At 26.2% G+C, this 18,083-nt stretch overlaps 1 protein-coding gene across 2 annotated transcripts; it reads left to right on the top strand.

Annotated features, from left to right (window-relative positions):
• Nucleotides 1-4,069: 4,069 nt before the first annotated feature.
• Nucleotides 4,070-17,409, top strand: LOC107442333 (uncharacterized). 2 transcript variants are annotated; one of them, XM_043053099.3, is made up of 7 exons: nt 4,070-4,220; nt 5,199-5,320; nt 7,033-7,094; nt 12,949-13,056; nt 14,321-14,362; nt 15,981-16,004; nt 17,259-17,409. In XM_043053099.3, exons 2-7 carry the CDS (start codon nt 5,206-5,208, stop codon nt 17,328-17,330), a joined length of 423 nt encoding a protein of 140 aa, XP_042909033.1. In that variant the 5' UTR covers nt 4,070-4,220; nt 5,199-5,205; the 3' UTR covers nt 17,331-17,409. The 2 variants fall into 2 exon arrangements, with proteins under 2 accessions (XP_042909033.1, XP_071035990.1); XM_071179889.2 differs by having other exon boundaries at nt 4,220-4,304.
• Nucleotides 17,410-18,083: the final 674 nt, after the last annotated feature.

Here is an 18,083-nt window from a genome sequence, read left to right as displayed (position 1 = left end):
CAAACTATATTTTGTTCTTAGTTTAAACTGTAAACCAATAAATTTTTCGAGATATAATATGTAAATGAGGAATTCGGGATAATTTTTGATGCTCTGAAATTGCCTCAATCTATTTCATTGTTTATCTATGTTACCGGAAAAGTTTAAAATCCCCCATTCCATAGAATACCTAAGCAATTTTTAAAATATCTAAAGTTAGGCAACTAAACATTTCAAAGCAAGAAACGATTAAACATTTCACGTATTACTTTGGTGACTCATGGAACACTAAACTATCAGTCATAGTAGAAAGTACATCAGACATTTTAGAAAATGTCAACATCTGCATCTTATAGAAATGGAATTAAATAATTCTATATGATATATTCCATATAATGCTAAATTTGTATTATATAGAAATGAAAAATCTATATAGTGCAGATGTTTTATAATCTGCGGCTTACACCTACAAAAAGACTCCTAAATGGCAGTGTTTCATTATTTATTTTTAAATAATTTTAATAACCGTCTTATCATGTATTTTTGAATATTGCTTAAAATGCATTTATCATTCATTAGAAGCTATAATGTGCAGTGCCTAAGTAAAGAATACAATAATTCTCATTATTTACATTCATACATATTATATTTGCATAGTACAATGGAACGTCTTGTTTTATGCATTACCGGAAACATATAATTAAACAAAGAAACTAATAATAATACATTTTCCAATTGAGCTAACTATTCAACTTTAATATTCTTGACATTTAATCAATTATCAAAAATGGTCAATGAAAGCTATGATATAGTAATGTCAAAAATATTAATTCTTATACCTTAAATTTGCTCTTAAAAACAAACCGAACCATATGTTTTAATAGTTCACCAGATCATTTGAGATCAATGTTGAGAATCTTTAGAATTAAAATAACAATTAATATGACTAATATGACTAAAATATTAAAATGACTCTGCAGTATAATCATACGTTTATCACATTTCATTTCTGTTAAGAATATATAGCTTTGATAAACATCTATTGTATGTAGTTTGAGTTAATTTTTGCTGGGAAGAATCACGATTTTTTTTTCCAACTCAAATCAATTAAATAATTATATGACTTAAAAGATAATACTAAGTATTGAAATAATTTACCATCAAAGTACCCTTTATAATATTAACTACTCACGACAATTTAATGTTACGCCTCATTTAGCATCACAATGACAAAGTAACAACTAACACACCTATAACAACTAATCAAATAATTATGTTGTGTTTAACAATGAGATGATATAAAAGAGTGCAAACATGTTCCTTTAGTTGATTAAATGTACGATTAAAGTAAGTGCAGGTTTTAACTGATTTAAGTGACAATATAGAGAAATAGAAAAAAATAGAGATAGTGAAATCACAGAAGTAACAGTATCCATTTCTTTCATGTATTGTATCTTTTATTTTTCATTAAATGATAGCAATGTGATATTAAGGAAACTACTGTAGTGCCTTATACATGGAATGTATAGGTAAAGAAAATTAATTAAAAATAATTTAGTAGCTATCCCAGATAGCAAGCAACCTTAAATCAAAAATTGAACTTGCCGTTTCCTTTGATTGACACAAAGTTGGCTGGTTAGTCATTGTTCCTATAAAACAGAATGGTTACAAGGTCAAAATAATTTTTTAAAGATGGAATAAAAACAAGTATACATCTTCACAAAATATATGTTTTTATCTTTAGTGGTAAACCTTGGTTTTTAACTTTTGTCCCCTTTGTATGTTAGGGTGCTCAAATGCAACATTTTTTTAAAGATGCTTTGCAAACCTCAATGCAAGTAAACTAGAATAGTTAAATTTAACATAGTTTCAAGTGTTTCCATGGTTTATTTTCTAATCATTTATAAACCTTGTTGATTTTTTGGGGTAAAGGTTTTTGTCACATTAAAGTCAATCTATAATGCCATTTGGGCCATCATTGTGTTAGATTTCAATTTTTCTTTAGTAAAAGTTAGAATATATATTGTATATGAATTGTAATATTATTAAAATTTTATTAAACTTTAAAACAGATTTAAATAACAGCTTAGGGGCAAAAAATTACAGTAAATTTTAAAATTCAGTTTAACCTGCTTGATAAATAATATTTTTTAAAAAAACATTTCAAATTTAGTTTCGTCATTTTTTAAGAGATGTGTTGCTACCTGAAAATTATAGAACAATATATTTTATCACATATCAGAGCATTAAACTTAAAAGATCTGTAATTGAAAACTGATAGTTTTTTCCTCATACTACGCTTAATGAGTAACAGTATGAGTAGCAATGAGTAATAGTAATGAGTTAAGCAGTGAGTAATAGTTCTTCTCACTTAGCAACGCCATCTTATGACGAACTGTGTAACTCATTTTGAACCTTGAAGAGATTTTTTTTTAGAATATTACAAACGTTTTGCATTTTATCAAATTATGCTGAAAAAAATTTCTTCAAATGCTTAAATTTTAATAATTTAAGTCACCATTACTATATAATTTGCATTGCAATGAAAACGTACTAATATATTACATTTTATTTTTTTATATACATTTTTCCCCTTTCAAATAAAATGTCATACGCATGTAATTAAGGAAACAATCAAAAAAATTTCTTTTTCTATTTAAAATAAGATTAAAATGAAATATTGCTTTTAAAACAGATATTTATTAATTTCCTTTCCTCTGACGTTCGCGTTTGTAGTACATTTTGATATAATTATATTATGAAGCAAAATAAATTGCTGGAATAAAAATTATTTAGAGATGAAGGTGGCTCTTTTTGTTTTATGTATACTGTAACACAACATGCATACAACTCAGTGTTTAAATAACCTACAACAGTGTTTCTCAAACTTTTAGTGATCTAATTTTCAATCATAATTCTCATTAACCCCTGAGGCAATGTATTGAGTTTAATTTTATTTTGTTTTGAAGCTGAAATTGCAATACGATCTCAGCAACAAACCTTAAATATTAGCTTTGTACTGCAATCTATTGGGAAAAAAAGTTTAATAAAATTATTTTCTCTTTTTTTTCTTTCAGTCAACAATAGAAACTTATATGAAAACATCAGAATCCACCAACACAAATGTATATGTTACCGTTAAAGTATATAATGCAGTTATTTCATAGAATACCTAGTAATTCCATGAAATAACTGATCGTGTCTGTTAAAGTGTGCAATATGTTATTAATTTGACACTTTAACTAGTTATTCTATGAAATAACTAGGTATTCTGTAAATTAATTAATGAGAGACAGTTAAAGTGTAAAATAAACAATTTATCTAAAATGAAATAACTAGGTATTCTATAAATAAACTAATGATAGACAATTAAAATGAAAACGAATCAATTTATTAAATCGTTAGCAGATCGTTATTCTATGAAATAACTAGTTAAACCATGAAACACAAGAGAGTTTTACACTTTAACGGACTGCAGATCGTTATTCTATGAAATAACTAGTTAAACCATGAAATACAAAAGAGTTTTACACTTTAACGGACATGGTCAGTTATTTCATGGAATAACTAGGTATTCTGTAAAATAACGGATTTCATACTTTAACGTAAACATATATATAAATTAAATTGATAAATACTCAAAATACAATAATGCATAGTAACTAGATATATATTACCTAGTAAAGTTTCTTTCTGTGGAAGTGTGATGAGCACGAAACGTTAGAAAAGGTCTAATAAGTATTAATTTTGCTGCTAATTTAAAATTGTTAAATTAATTTTTAAACACATTGTCCAGTACTGATAATAAGCCTATATATAAGTGTATATCAATGGAAAATTGTATTATGTTTTCAGCATATCAGAATATATTTTGTTACTTTTCTTTCAGTGAATTAAATAAATATTTTGTGTTTTGTTTTAAATATGATTGACAACTTAAGGTTTTTTAAATGCTCCACCTTGCGTGGCCCATAGGTAAACAATTGCTACTGCAACAGTAATAATGTATACTCCATTAGAAAAATCAAACAACAATGACATTAAATGGGGAAGAATGTTAATGTAGCCCTGAAGCAATTAAATTAAATACGAAAATGCTTGTTTACTTTCGAATTATAACTTGCGTGATTTGAGATGCGACTCTAACAAATGATAAATGCAAGTATAACAACATTAAAAATTAGAGTGTACTATTGCTTTGAAATTTTTCGAAACTCACATTCTTCATTTTACGTTTGAAGGTAAGGTAAATTCAGTTGAATCAGAACTTCTATTCATCTAAAGTATAATCATTGCTCATTGCAATGTTTAAAAAAATTATTAATGTAATAATTATTCCCCTACTGATCATAAATTAAAAAATTTATTTGTCCTTATGTTAAATATAAAGTCATTTAAGGCAATAAAAATATTTTTGGAGATACCAAAACTTATCTCAGGAATTTATGCGGTTAATCACTCGAACTATGTTAAAAGACTAATGGTTTAATTGCGTCTAAATAATTTAAACTGGTTTGTTTGCTAACTTGTCGATTGGTTAATCTGGCTTCTATTTTCTTTGACTATTTTTATTTTAAAATCGTATTGGTTTATTTTTTAAACTTCAATAATTGTAAAATATGCAATACTCCTTTACAATTTAGGTTTGGATATGATACACGTCGAAGGAAATGAATATCGTTTGCAAAATACAACCAGTCGAAGAATTTATATATCATTTGATTAAGCTGGTATTTATTATGTTTTTCAAGGCCAACAACAGTAAAAAAAAGCAACTGTACTTGATTTTGTTTCATTAGCTGTAGTGTACACTAACGAAAATAAACATCAGCGGTAAAATACAATTAATTTAATTAAAAAATTCTATTTATAAATTTTTTCTGGTTTATTTATTAGATTTTCAGGTTTGATTTATTAATTTTTCTGTTTTATTTTATTATGTTTTGAATACCATTTCGGGTTTATTTCATTATTTTTTCTGGTTTATTTCATTAATTTTTCAAATTTATTTTAGCAATTTCTCAGATTTATTTTATTAATTTTTCAGTTTTTTTTAACTTATTTGTTAGGTTTATTTTATTAATTTTTAAGATTTATTTTATTAATTTTTCAGTTTTTTTTAACTTATTTGTTAGGTTTATTTTATTAATTTTTAAGATTTATTTTATTTATTTTACTCATATATCTTTTTAATAACCACTATTATTACTTTATTAAAGGTCAAAAATGGGGAAAAATGAAATTGCTTTTTTCATTTTTACTTTGTCAATAGTGTTTGCAGAAGAAAAAGAAGATTATGGACAATATGGGAACTATAACTTGTGGCGACAAACTTTATGTGGTGAATGAGGTTATTTTAGAAATTATAGTTTAGTTATATTTTAGAAATTAAATATTGTTCCTGTTAAACCTCCAGCAATACTTTTTTTCTAAAGAAGCTAAGCTAGCTTAATTGTTTTTTGTGAATAATAATTACCATGGCAAAAGAAAGTAAATCATCAATTGCATGATAAATTTGTTTCATATAAATTTTATATTGTAAGAATATTTATTTGAAATAGAAATGATTTATGAACATAAATTAATTTAAGAAATGATTATAAATGATTATGAATATAAATAATTTTTACTGATAGTAAAATCATTGTTTAGGCAGTTTTGTGTATATTTTCAATAAATACAAGTTTTTGTTTTAACCTAATAACAATAATTTATTTTACTAAATGCCAAAAAAGCTATTTTTAAATATTAATCATTTATACTTTTCTTATAAAGAAATGCAATACAATTGAAATTGAAAAGGTAACAAGAACAAAGCCAATTTCAAATTATACAACAATTTAAGCATAAATGTTGTTGTATAATTTGGAAGAAGGATGTGATTTTCATACTAGATTTCGTGTCCCCAAACATTTTATTTTAAAATTGTATTTGTTGCAACAATTTTTTGAATTAATTACTCCAATATATATTAAATGCAATTTTGAAATTTCGTATTTTCTTAGTTTAAAAATACATGTTTGGTAGAATCTAATTTTTGTAACATGGAAAAAAATTTTTTTTTTAAACATCTCCGTAATGCTTCAAAAAATATTACTAATGACTAAAAGAAATGAGTTTAAAGCACTATTGGGTACTTGGACTTCAAGAAGCAGAACATCATGAACCACACACGTGACCAGTGACGTAAGCACCAGCTCATCGCTTATGAAAAAAACGACATGTTAAAGTCGAGCTTAATATCGCCACATTTGGAATATTAATTAACTTGCAGTTAATTAAATACAACACCGCATCACCCATCGAATTTGTTAAGATAAAATTATTTTTTGTCAACATTTTTTACTTAATTCAGATTCATTAATTTTGCATTTCACTGTAACAGTGATATATTTTTATTTTGTGTAGCTGGCAACTTCTATACATAATTTGTTTGTTCGAGTTCAACATGTCTGTATGCCTGTCTTTGTGTTAAGTTATAAATGTATGGTGAAAGAATTGAAATTTTTGCGAAAGAATCTTTGTGAAAGCATGTAGAATGCGTCCGTTAAGATAATTGATTCTTGATGGGCTTGGCTTACTCGAAATAGAATGAAAAGAACGGTTGCTAACGTAGCCAAATGCCACTTTTCAACAGCCAGTCAGGATCAAGATACCCACACTATATCACTTGCAGGTATCTCATTGCAAAGCCAGCTTTTAAAATAGTAAAAATAGAAAATACCGCTTGACTAGATGAAAATTTCAATAGTTATAAGTAGTAAGATCAACAATAATTTTCACAAGTGCGTTGAAGAATGCACCACATTATGATGTTGCATGAAATATGTTAATCAACTAATCTTGAATAAACATTGCCGTTTGTAACGTGAATTAGAAAGACGTTTCGATGATGTCATTCCGTTGATGTCACGTTACTTAATCATCCAAATTGTTTTTAGATAAAACAATTTATTAGTAAAATGTAAATTTAGTTATTTTTTGCTATTGTAATTATGTTTTTTTTTACCAATATAATAAATATATTTTGTTATTAATTTGATTTTTTTTTAGAAAGAGATGATGATGCACTCAACAGAGATGTACAAAACTGCATGACATATGAAAATTCGCATGTAAGAATTTTTATTGACTTTATGTAGATTGTTCAAAGTAAAACAGTATTTCCAAAATAATCACTGTTTGCAAAGCGAAAGTCATCTAACTTTATTAATTTAATGAACAATATTAATAATATTTATTTATACGGAAATTTGCGATTATTTCCACTAATCATTTTTATATCTATGAATAAAAAAATTTACTTATATTTTAAATATTTTTGGAACAATAATTACTTATATTATCATAATTTAGACATTTACTTTTGTTTTCATGAGATTGGTTTTGTGTTGATACTTCACTTCATTAAAAATATACAGTCTGCGAAAAATGTTAATATTATTCAGGGTTACAGTTATGCAATTTTTACATCTAACTCCACACAAAAAAATTTGCTTGAAATTATTGAAATAATTTTGCGATCAAATGATAACTCATATATTCATTATGCTGTTCAATGTTCTTGAAAAAATAAAAATTAAAAAATCGTACTTTTCTGCCCTGTAGACGTAAAATAAGGACAATAAAATAAGGCTTAGATATCAAATATTGAGGAAAACCCTTTGGCTTCTTATAGTAAAATATTTCAATTGAAAGACTTCAGGTGATACAATTGTAAGTTTAATTTTAAAAACTAGGCAGTACAGTGTTTGTAGTGAAAAACATCCCCTGTAGATCCGTGTTAGTACACCAAGTTCCATCCTTTGAGTTTTTAGTTGGAAGTTTTGGAAACTTTTAAAAACCCAATCTGCAGAAAATATCAAGAAACAATTTGTAAAAAATTCTCTTTCTTAAAAATAACACTTTATCAGTGTATCGTTCGAAATCGTTCAATTATAGTTTTGATGAGAAATGTACGTATGGGAGTGTACATTGTAAGAAATTCCAAATAAAATTAATGTAAAAATTACATACACCCTGTGTATTAGTACTTTTTATCATAAAATCTATTTTTACAGTGAAACTTTATACCTTAAATGTTTTTCAATAATATATATTGAACTACAGTAGTGAAGTAAATATTGCGGTAAAAATTACGGCAAATCAAACGTTTTTTCCCGTAAAATGTTTCTATAAAAATGGATTTTACTGTAAAAGGTACTGAGACCCAGAACGAAGTAATCACAGTGTTCAAGTAATTTTTAATTTAAGTTGTTTTAGAATTCAGAATTTAAAAATGTAAGTATTTAACAATAAAAAAGTTTTTATTCGAAAAAGATAGATTTCTTTCACTTTTTGCCCATTTAAATTTCGTTCTTTCTGATGATTTTAATAAGTTCAATAAATTCGATTTACCATAACGTTAGGTGAAAGGCGTCAGACGAACGAGAAGCTTTTTGTCAAATTATTCGCAGTTTCCGAACGAAAAACTATTTTTTAAGTTTTTATTTCCGTCATGACAACGTTTCCATGCTGAAAGAATCTTACTGACATAAAGTTTTATCGCTATATCTACAATTTCATAGCAAAAAAAAACATTTTTTTTTCTTTAAAAAGTACTAACTCTTAATTTTTTTAGAGTAAAAACACATTCTAAAAAATATTTGCATTTTTGTTTAAAAGTAAATTTAAAAATTAAGTTTTAGTATGCGGAACAATTTTTAAGAAAATAGAGACGCATTTTATTGTCAGAAATTAACACATTACTTTAGTATGTTAATTTTTAATCATAAGAGAAGCACAAATCTGACCTTTGCTATTATCAAATATTGTTACAAACTATAAACATGAAATAAATTGTTTCTAAAATAAACTGTTCTTTAACTATCACAAAAAGTGATGTTTGTTTTCAGAAAATTTAATTTAGTTTCGACCGGGAAGTCCAAAATAAAGCAAAACATTAAAAAAAAAACTTGTATGAAGTTTTTACTAAATGTTGTAGTTTTCGTGATATTCATAAGAATATATAGTAGACTATTGATTTTTGCATGAAATATGTTTACTTAACTGAACTAACATTTAAAGAAAATTGCGAAAGACTAGCTTTTTTTATCTTATTGTTATTACTACAATTATAATTTCTCTGCCACACATTTTACAATGTATCTCATCACAGTTGTGGAATAGGTTTTCTAAAATTGTTTCCTTCTATCTGTATTCATATCATTCAATCATATTTAAATGCATTAATCTAATTAAAATATTTGTCACTTTAAAAACCAGGTCTTAATTTATCTTAAAGTCTTGTGTTTTTGTATTAGTTCTGACAAATTTTGGAATTTCTTCCGAGTACTAAGACATACATTTAGGACACTTATACTTATAAATTCCGAAACTGAAACACCGAAAACATAGGACTGAATCTTCACTCTTCTGCTTGCAAGTATTTAATGTTTATTGAATAATTAGGAAGCATTGATTTGAAATATATTGAAACATATTGATTAATAAATTGTTTTAGTTGAACCACAGAAGTTAGTTGAACTCAGAAATTTGAATGAAATTGCGTATTTTATGATAGATATGAAAAATTATTCGAAGAACATTCAGCAGCGAGTTTCTAAAAATTATACGAGGCATTCAAGTATTATTATTAAATAGCGCATTTTAATACATGAAATATAAGCTCCTATACAGATTATTATTAAAAATATTAAATGAAAAAAAAGTTCCAAGTATCTTTGATATAAAATATTATTTTTTCGGATTATTAATGATAAAGAATGTTCAACAAAAAAAATTTAGAGAATATTTCACATATTTACTACTCAATATAACCTAAATTTGCAATTTAAAACATGTTTTGATGTATATAAAAACATAGAGTAATTTATAGAATATGAAAGAAAACGAAAACAATGTATTTTGAAGAATGTTCGTCATGGATAAGAGCTTTATAATGCTACTCAAAGTTATAACATAACAAGCAATAATGTAACCGTAATCATTGTTTGAAAATAAAAATTATTAAGAAAAATTCCTACATAGAACATTTGATTTAATAAAAGAAGAATTTTTACTGTAATCAAATATAGTTTGGAATAACAAAAATAAGGCATTATTGAAACACATTCCATGTTTCTGAATAGAGTATTTCGGGAAGTTATTCAAGAAAAATAAGAAAAATGCAAGACTATTATTAACGTATACCAAAAGTATCTGTAGCTGTTTTGATATACAAAATTAATTTACGAGAAAGCAAAATAATAGCGAATAATATAGAATGCTCCAAATAAAATAAATATCAAAATAATTGACAGAAAAATGTTGCTTTACAGAAAATGTTTTGAAACAATAAGAAATTCTAAATTTTTAGTTAATATTCCATATTTGTTAGGTGTGCCAGTAATAAAAAATGAAAGTCACGAAACGTTAAAAAAGTTTTCTCATTTAATTTTTTGTGCGTTGTTTCAATTGAGTTTCATTTATATTACTTTGAAGTATTCGCATGATTTATATTTATGTCCTAAGTTTCCATGCCGAAAAATTAAAACGGCGAGATTATTATGGCGAATATTTGTTTGGGCTTCTTGGTGTTCTATGTTTGTTAAAAGAGTTGATATTAAAGAAATGTTTCTGAAGTATAGCGAAATAGAAAAGGAATTCTTTTCATTTTCAAATTTTTACAAGAATATAATTAATGTTTTAATCTTTAGTTATATACTTGTCTACTTGCTGTTAATCGTAACGACAACAAGTATAATGCTTACAAATGAAGATACTTGCAATGCCGGTGTTACGGAGTTTCTGTTCCAAAAAAAGTTACAGCTACATTTTCCACTGAATTTAATTCTAACAATAATGTACTATTTATCAAGTAGATGGATCTTTCTGAACATGATTACCTTTATTAGTTTAATTTATATAGTATGGTGCATAATATTGAATAGAATGCTAGATAAATGTTGTCTGCGGTTGAAATTTTGCTTTTCTTCCGCATTATCCGACAAGTACGGTATACATTTCATGAAAATGTACAATGATGTACATCAGTTGGCTAACTTATGTGAGAATAATTTTTCTAGGACATCATTTTGGGTTACTCTTTCTCATTTTATTCAATTATTTCCATATGTGGCTAGATTTTTTGGATTTGACAAGTTTGATGGTCTTTTAGATGGTGTAGAAAGCATTTTGTATTCCTTATTATATGGAGTACTGTATTTTACAATAGCGTTTTACGCCTCTGAAGTGCATGAGAAAGACCAGTTACTACGTCAGAAATCTAAAGAAATCGCTTTCGACTTAATATTTATAAAGAACAAGCACGGAAATGGACATTTACTGAAAAATTTCTTCGAATCGAAAAAAGAAATTGCCTTCACTGCTTGGAATGTTTTCAAGTATACAAGAAGTTTTCTCTTGACTTCATCGGGAGTATTTCTAACTTACAACTTGTTGATTCTTCAACTAAATTGATGTTTTTTTTAAAAGAATTTGAACTACAGTTACGCATAATGTGATTACTTAAGTGTAAGCAATTACTTTGATGATGACGTCATCAAGCATTTCTGAAGTGTTGCGCATACTTTAAAATAATCGTGACAGAAATCATCGAGTAGAATTGAAGTGTGTATGGTAAATAGCGAACTATTGTCATGAATACACTATAAAAAATTCTGACTTAAATTACTGTAAAAAGTACTAGCATTCAGGGTACCGATAATTGTTAATATAAAACCCATTTTTACTGGAACATGTTAAGGGACAAAAAGTATGATAAACCATAATCTTTACAGTACTAATTGATATAAAATAACTGAATCACTCATAATCATCAATTAAGTATTACTGTAAAACTTACAGAATAATATTTTACGGTAAAAATGAAAAATTGATTGGATGTACACAAAGAGTCGGTACTTTATCCAGAAATTTTTTATAGTGTGGAAGAAAAAGATGTTTTTTTAATAATTATCTCTAACAAATCAATTATGTTATGCGAATCTGTAATGCTCTGTTCTGGATTGAATGTACGTTCCTCTAACTAAAATGTGTTAAAATGCATGAAAAAGTATCGCTATATAAAAGTATCGTTTGCTTACTCAAACTCCCACGCATGATTTCTGATTGTGTTAGTAATGACTTTGATTCTTGAAAATGTAGTATGGGAATTTCAACATTTGTATATCATATGAAACGCTTAAAATGATTTATTGGAATGTAAAACTACACATCAAAACTATCAAAATTAAATAAAGTTTTCTAAACTACCACGAATGATTATTATTTACTAATTCCTTAAAAAAATCGCAAAATGCCACTCTTCATAATTAGTTACAAATTCCTAAAAAATTCGCATTTTTCTTATTTGTAGTAGTGTCATATATTATTGTTTATGTAAGAACTAACGAGGTGTGATATCATATACTTACTGATAAGTCTTAACCCTATGATAAGGTCACTTACTTAACATATATCCATGCTAAATCATCAAGATCAAAATATTGCAACCAAGATTTAGGTTCTACAGCTAATTTATTTTCTATAAAACTAAACAAAATGTATGAGAAAGGCTACGACAATCTAATGGTCGTCTACTGTTGTTCAGATTCAAAACTATTTGCTATTTCCCGAAAACGAAATAAGCATCATTTTAAGTTTTTCCTTTGCTTTAGAATCAAAATATTCTTGTTTATATTTTTTAAAAGTATTAAGCTTATTCTTTTTTTAAAAATAATATCTTAATTAAAGCGCGATTGTAGTACTATTTGCTATCCATTTTCTTCCTTTTATGTCACCTTAAATATACTGGAACAATTCGGTGAATTTTTTTTTCTCTTAAAATAATTGTATCACAAACTCGAAATCGAGAAATATTTTACTCCTATGTTGGAACTCTATAGTGCAACCAATCATTATGGGAACATAAATTTTACCATCAATAATGTTTTAATGTAATGAAATTTTCAATAATTGCTTTACTAGTTTTATAGATCATGGAAATGCTGCTTAGAAGAAATCCTACCCAATGCCAAAGGATCATTTATTGTTTATCAGAAAACTGCTTGTGAAAACAAGTTCATTTACTATATGGTAAGATGATTATACATCTATAATTTACTATATGGTAAGATGATGATTATACAAGTTCATTCACTATGGTAAGATGATTATACATCTTCGTATATAGATGCATAATCTATCTTCGTATATAGATTATACATCTATATACGAAGGTAATTAGCACAATATTATACGTTAATATAATATTGTGCTAATTATCTTCTATCTCAGTAGAATGTCAATTTAAACCGTAGAAGAGATACACCTCCTTACGTATGATATGTACATACAATGGTTCAATTTGAACAGGAATATGATTCAGAATGTGCTGTGTAACGTGCATAGACTGTAAACAACCTGTATAGGAGTTTTACGTACTAAATCTCAATTTCGATTGCTCAAAGACATAACCAAAAATATGTTAGTTATTCTGCCAAGATACATTTAAAATTATTGAATTAAACATAAAAATATAATTTTTTTAAAATAAATAAGAATTTTCTTACGACAGATTGGTATTTTTGACTCTCAAAATATGGAGGTGATGGCTATATATGAAATATTGCTCCACTAGCTCAGGCAGGAGGGTGATTAAAAGTTTAATGGACTCCTTTAATTTTCCTTTTTGCGTTTTTTGTTAGAACTTTTAAACTAAATGCGCAATCTAAATTTGATTCCTTTTATAAAATTCGTTTATCCAACGATAATATAATGAAAAAGTAATTAATAATTACTTACTATTATATTACATTATAAATACGTGCAATTTTTTTATTATTTAATATTGGGTTCTCCGCTATAGAGAACATTTTAGCCTAATTGAACAAGGTTTACATGTAAGGAAATAATTAGTTTAAAGATAATTAATCTATGTAAAATAACTTTTAATAATCATTTTTTATTTTTTTACTATTTATGTAATTATAGTGGAAAATATTGTATAAAAGTTTATACGTAAAAATTAATGTAAGGTACATAATTATTAATGCATTAGGTATGGTACGTAATATTAATATAAGGTACATAATAATAATTATGTAAGGTGCATAATAATAATTATTAATGTAAGGTACATAAATTTTTACATGATTTAAAAGTATGTAATTTCAAATGGGCAAATCATAAAAATTTTAGCAAAAATAATGGTTTTAGCAAAAACGATAGATCAAAGATGATAATTTGCATCCAAGAAATATCAGCTGTGTTCTTTAGTATTGCACATTATTATGCTTAAACCCTCGAACACGTTTATTTATATTGGTCGTGTAAGTAAAATGAAATATCTTCGTTTCAGACCGATGAATGCATAGACAAACGAAAAGCTGTTAAAACAAAGGTAAGATAAATTTAAACAAATTAAAGATATAATTACTTTTTCAGTAGAGAACTATTTATTTCATTATATTTCTATAAATTATACTAACCTGCCTGAAACTCTATGAGCATTTAAGGAATTCATATCCCTGAATGTCCCTATGATAAAACACGTATAAAACATTTAGGCACTATTATAGTACAGTGAACTAGAGTATCGAGGAAGAATCTCGATTCGTAAACAGAATAGCAGGAAATGAGAATTTGATTTGAATTCGGTTCAGTTCAGAAATTTTGGCATCGATACACAGAGAAGGAAATTCTAGTAAAATTACCACCTTGTATAGTAATGAAATTTTTGGTAAACAAATATAAATTTGGTAATAAAAACCGAAATATACGGTATTTAAAATACTAATTTGGTAATTTTTCCATAATATGTGAATGGTTTACCGAGAACTCTGGTTTTTAAATTTATATTTCTTATTGTCACACATTTTATAAAAAAAAACTGAAAAGTATACTTAACCAAAGGAATAGTTTTTATGCCACGCTCTGGAGTATCACGTTAAAATCACCAAATTTTATCACGTTATAAAATTATAAATTTCTTGTTAACGTTTCCAGAATCATTACAAGAACTATAAATTATTAAATTACCGTACATTTATTGTTCCCAAAGATTTATTGTTGAGCCAGAATCACGGTAAATTTTATCATATTCTGGTAGTTCTGACCATACTTTTTTTCCGTGTACTTTCTAACGAAAGTGTTATTTATTTAACGTATTATGTATTATTCATTTTTCAATATATCTACGTTAAAGCATCTACTTCTATAATTTTTTAAAGTAATTTGACAATAGAAAATATTTTCTTATCCAGAAATTTATAATTATACTAAATAAACGTTGTATCAATGCCACGACGTTATACAACAGGTTCCTTTAAAAATATTAAAACACAGGCACAATGAGATGGGAAAAATATCATCTCTGGAAACTGAAGCGAAAATGTAAATCGGTCAATAAAATCTCTATTTCCATTACAATAAATTGGAAAAAAAGCCGACATATTTTGATTACTTGCGCATGATGCTCATTCTCAAACCAATAACTTGTGTGTGACATGTTAGTGTATAAGATTTTATCAAGGAATCTTGGGAATGGGTGTTCTGTTGGAACGCTCGAAACATGTCGACTTTTTTCTCTTTCGTTATGAATGGAATAATTTTTTGTTATCAATGATGCAAAATGAAGCAATCTATATTTGTGAAACAAATTTTCGTAAAATTTTTTATGACACTTCAAACTTGAAATATTTCCAATAAGAAATGTTTAATAAATACCGAAGAAAAATTTGTGAGCATTCTTATTTACCGAATGTTAATAATTATCAAAGAAAATTTCTTACGGCTTTCTGATTTGGAAATTACTTAAATTTCTTATTAAAATACCTAATAATTATTTTATACATTCAGTTTTAATTTGACAAATCAGAAAATATCTAACGTTTTCTACTTTCAATAAACTGAAAAAATATCATTATCGGCATGTAGTTAATTATTGGTTATTGGGGAGATTTTTGCCATCCGAAAAAGAATTTATTACTGGCTAAGCAGTTTATAATTTCTATTTTCAGATGCAGATGAATGAACCTGCAGCAGTAAGTTATATTAATTTCTATTAAACAAATATATTTAAAAAACTTATGTGAGATTCCGAATTAAAACGGTAATCGTCTATATTAACTCGTAAAACGTTTTGAAAGCTTATACCCGATACCCAATGAACCAGTTTATGTAAATAAGAAAAATCGCGTTTTTTTACAAGCAGATACTTTGAATATGAATGGGCTTTTCACAAAAGGTGGGAATAATGGCTGTAATTCTAAATTCTATTGATATTAAGAGTACGTTATATTTGTAACTCATGAAGTATACACTTCGATTTAAATATAATTAATACTGTAACAACTTTTATGATCAATGTTCTGAATAGTTATTCATCTTTACCATATTTAAGGGAAAAACTAACAGTGATGCGTTCGCTTCATTTTATCAGGTAATATTAAATTTCAAAGATAAAGAAATAGCGATTTGTGAAAGAAACATAAGAAACATGAAAACACAAGAAAATGATTACGAATTGAAAAATTAATTTAAGGGGGAAGCATGTTTAAAGTACTCACTTTAGTGTATTTTTGCACAAATAAACGGGGTTATGTAACGTTACATAATAAACGTTACATTTTTGATCATGCATCAATGTACATTTTTTGTATAGTAACAAATTATATAAGAACCCGCACATATTCTTGGAGGAGCAAATTTTATTAAATCGATAAATAAGTAAATAAAGAGTAAGACAAAAACGCAAATAACGTATGTCATTCAAAGGTGGTAAAAAATCTGAAAAATTACATTACTGATGCTTTAGGTGAAAAAACAAGAAAAGTATGATATATGTATTAAAAACCAAAATTTTTACCATTGATTTCATAATTTTCTCGCTTATACGGTAACAGCAAACCGGAAATTCTGATTTTCAAAATTATAGTTCTCCTTACCACATATTTAGTCAAAATACAAAACTGAAAAGTAAATTTAACCAAATGAATGGTTTTTATTACTAGTTGTAAGATATCATAATAACATTACCAAATTTTGTCACATGTATTATTTTTTTTCACTTATTGTAAAACAATATTTCATTGTTAATTTCATTGATATCATTACCAAATTGCTTCGGTGTAAGTTACTGCGCATTTTGATGATCCCATAGAGTCAATAGCACGGAAAATTTTTACATATTCTGTCACCTTTTACCATACTAGTTTTTGAGAATTATTTGACGAAAGAAATTTTTTAATTTCTGTTTTTGTAGTTCTTTCTTTCTCTAACAATATATTTACTTTTAGATTTGTTTTGATGATATATTGAAGAAGCATGATTTGACTGAGCTGCGAAAGTACTTCTTTGATGAAGAATAGATGATTTTTTTTTAACAAAATAAGTATTTGTCAAATTTGTAAAATTCATTGATATAAAATAAAATAAAGATATCAACAATAGAGACTTGAAATAAGTGACTTTTACTTGCAGTTAAGTGTCATACGTAAAAATTATTGTTTCGCATCGTTTAATTATGAATTACATCAGGAAAATCAAAGCAAAAAATTAATAGCGTGGATAACATTTAAAGCCTAAGCGTATGAAGAAAAATTAAAAACATTTCATTTTAAAAATTAACAGAATGCTCAAGAAAAAAAATTTAACCTAGAAAATATTTTTCTTTCTTAAACAAAAGTGCTTTCCTAATTTTAATATAAAAATGTAAAACTAGGTTATCGAGTTTTTAAAGGTGTTCATAGGCGATTTGTTTAGTTTTTTGATAATATGTTTTAAAAAAATACCTAGTTTAAATATAAAGGCTTTATTACTATTTTTATTAAAAGTAATTATTGCAAGAATCTTTTTTATTTTAAATTGGTTTTCTTGAGCAAAATATTATTATGGTCCTCTACATCATTTTAAAAAATATATACATCAATCGTATTGATCTAGATCAAGTATAGTGATCTGAGAAGGTTTAGATCTTTTTTACGTTTGTTTTGACATGCATTGTGTTAACTAATCACTGCTAACTATATATTAACATACAAAATAGAACACAAAAGCACAGCCTGTGCCCCAGTACTATTTTAGGCATGATTTTTTCAAGCAAAATTAATAGATTTTTTACT

The sequence above is a fragment of the Parasteatoda tepidariorum genome, chromosome 1, assembly GCF_982258835.1.
Source record: "Parasteatoda tepidariorum strain Cologne lab strain chromosome 1, Ptep-v5.0, whole genome shotgun sequence".
Classification (NCBI taxonomy): domain Eukaryota; kingdom Metazoa; phylum Arthropoda; class Arachnida; order Araneae; family Theridiidae; genus Parasteatoda; species Parasteatoda tepidariorum.
Note: the sequence above shows the minus strand (reverse complement) of the source record. Positions and strands in the feature narration are given on the sequence as shown.

What these genes read in the sequence shown, in the direction of transcription:
- LOC107442333 (XM_071179889.2), top strand. An exon ending in ACAAGTTCATTTACTATATG is followed by an intron (nt 13,057 to 14,320) that starts GTAAGATGATTA and finishes TCTTCGTTTCAG; the next exon opens with ACCGATGAATGCATAGACAA. An exon ending in AGATGAATGAACCTGCAGCA is followed by an intron (nt 16,005 to 17,258) that starts GTAAGTTATATT and finishes ATTTACTTTTAG; the next exon opens with ATTTGTTTTGATGATATATT.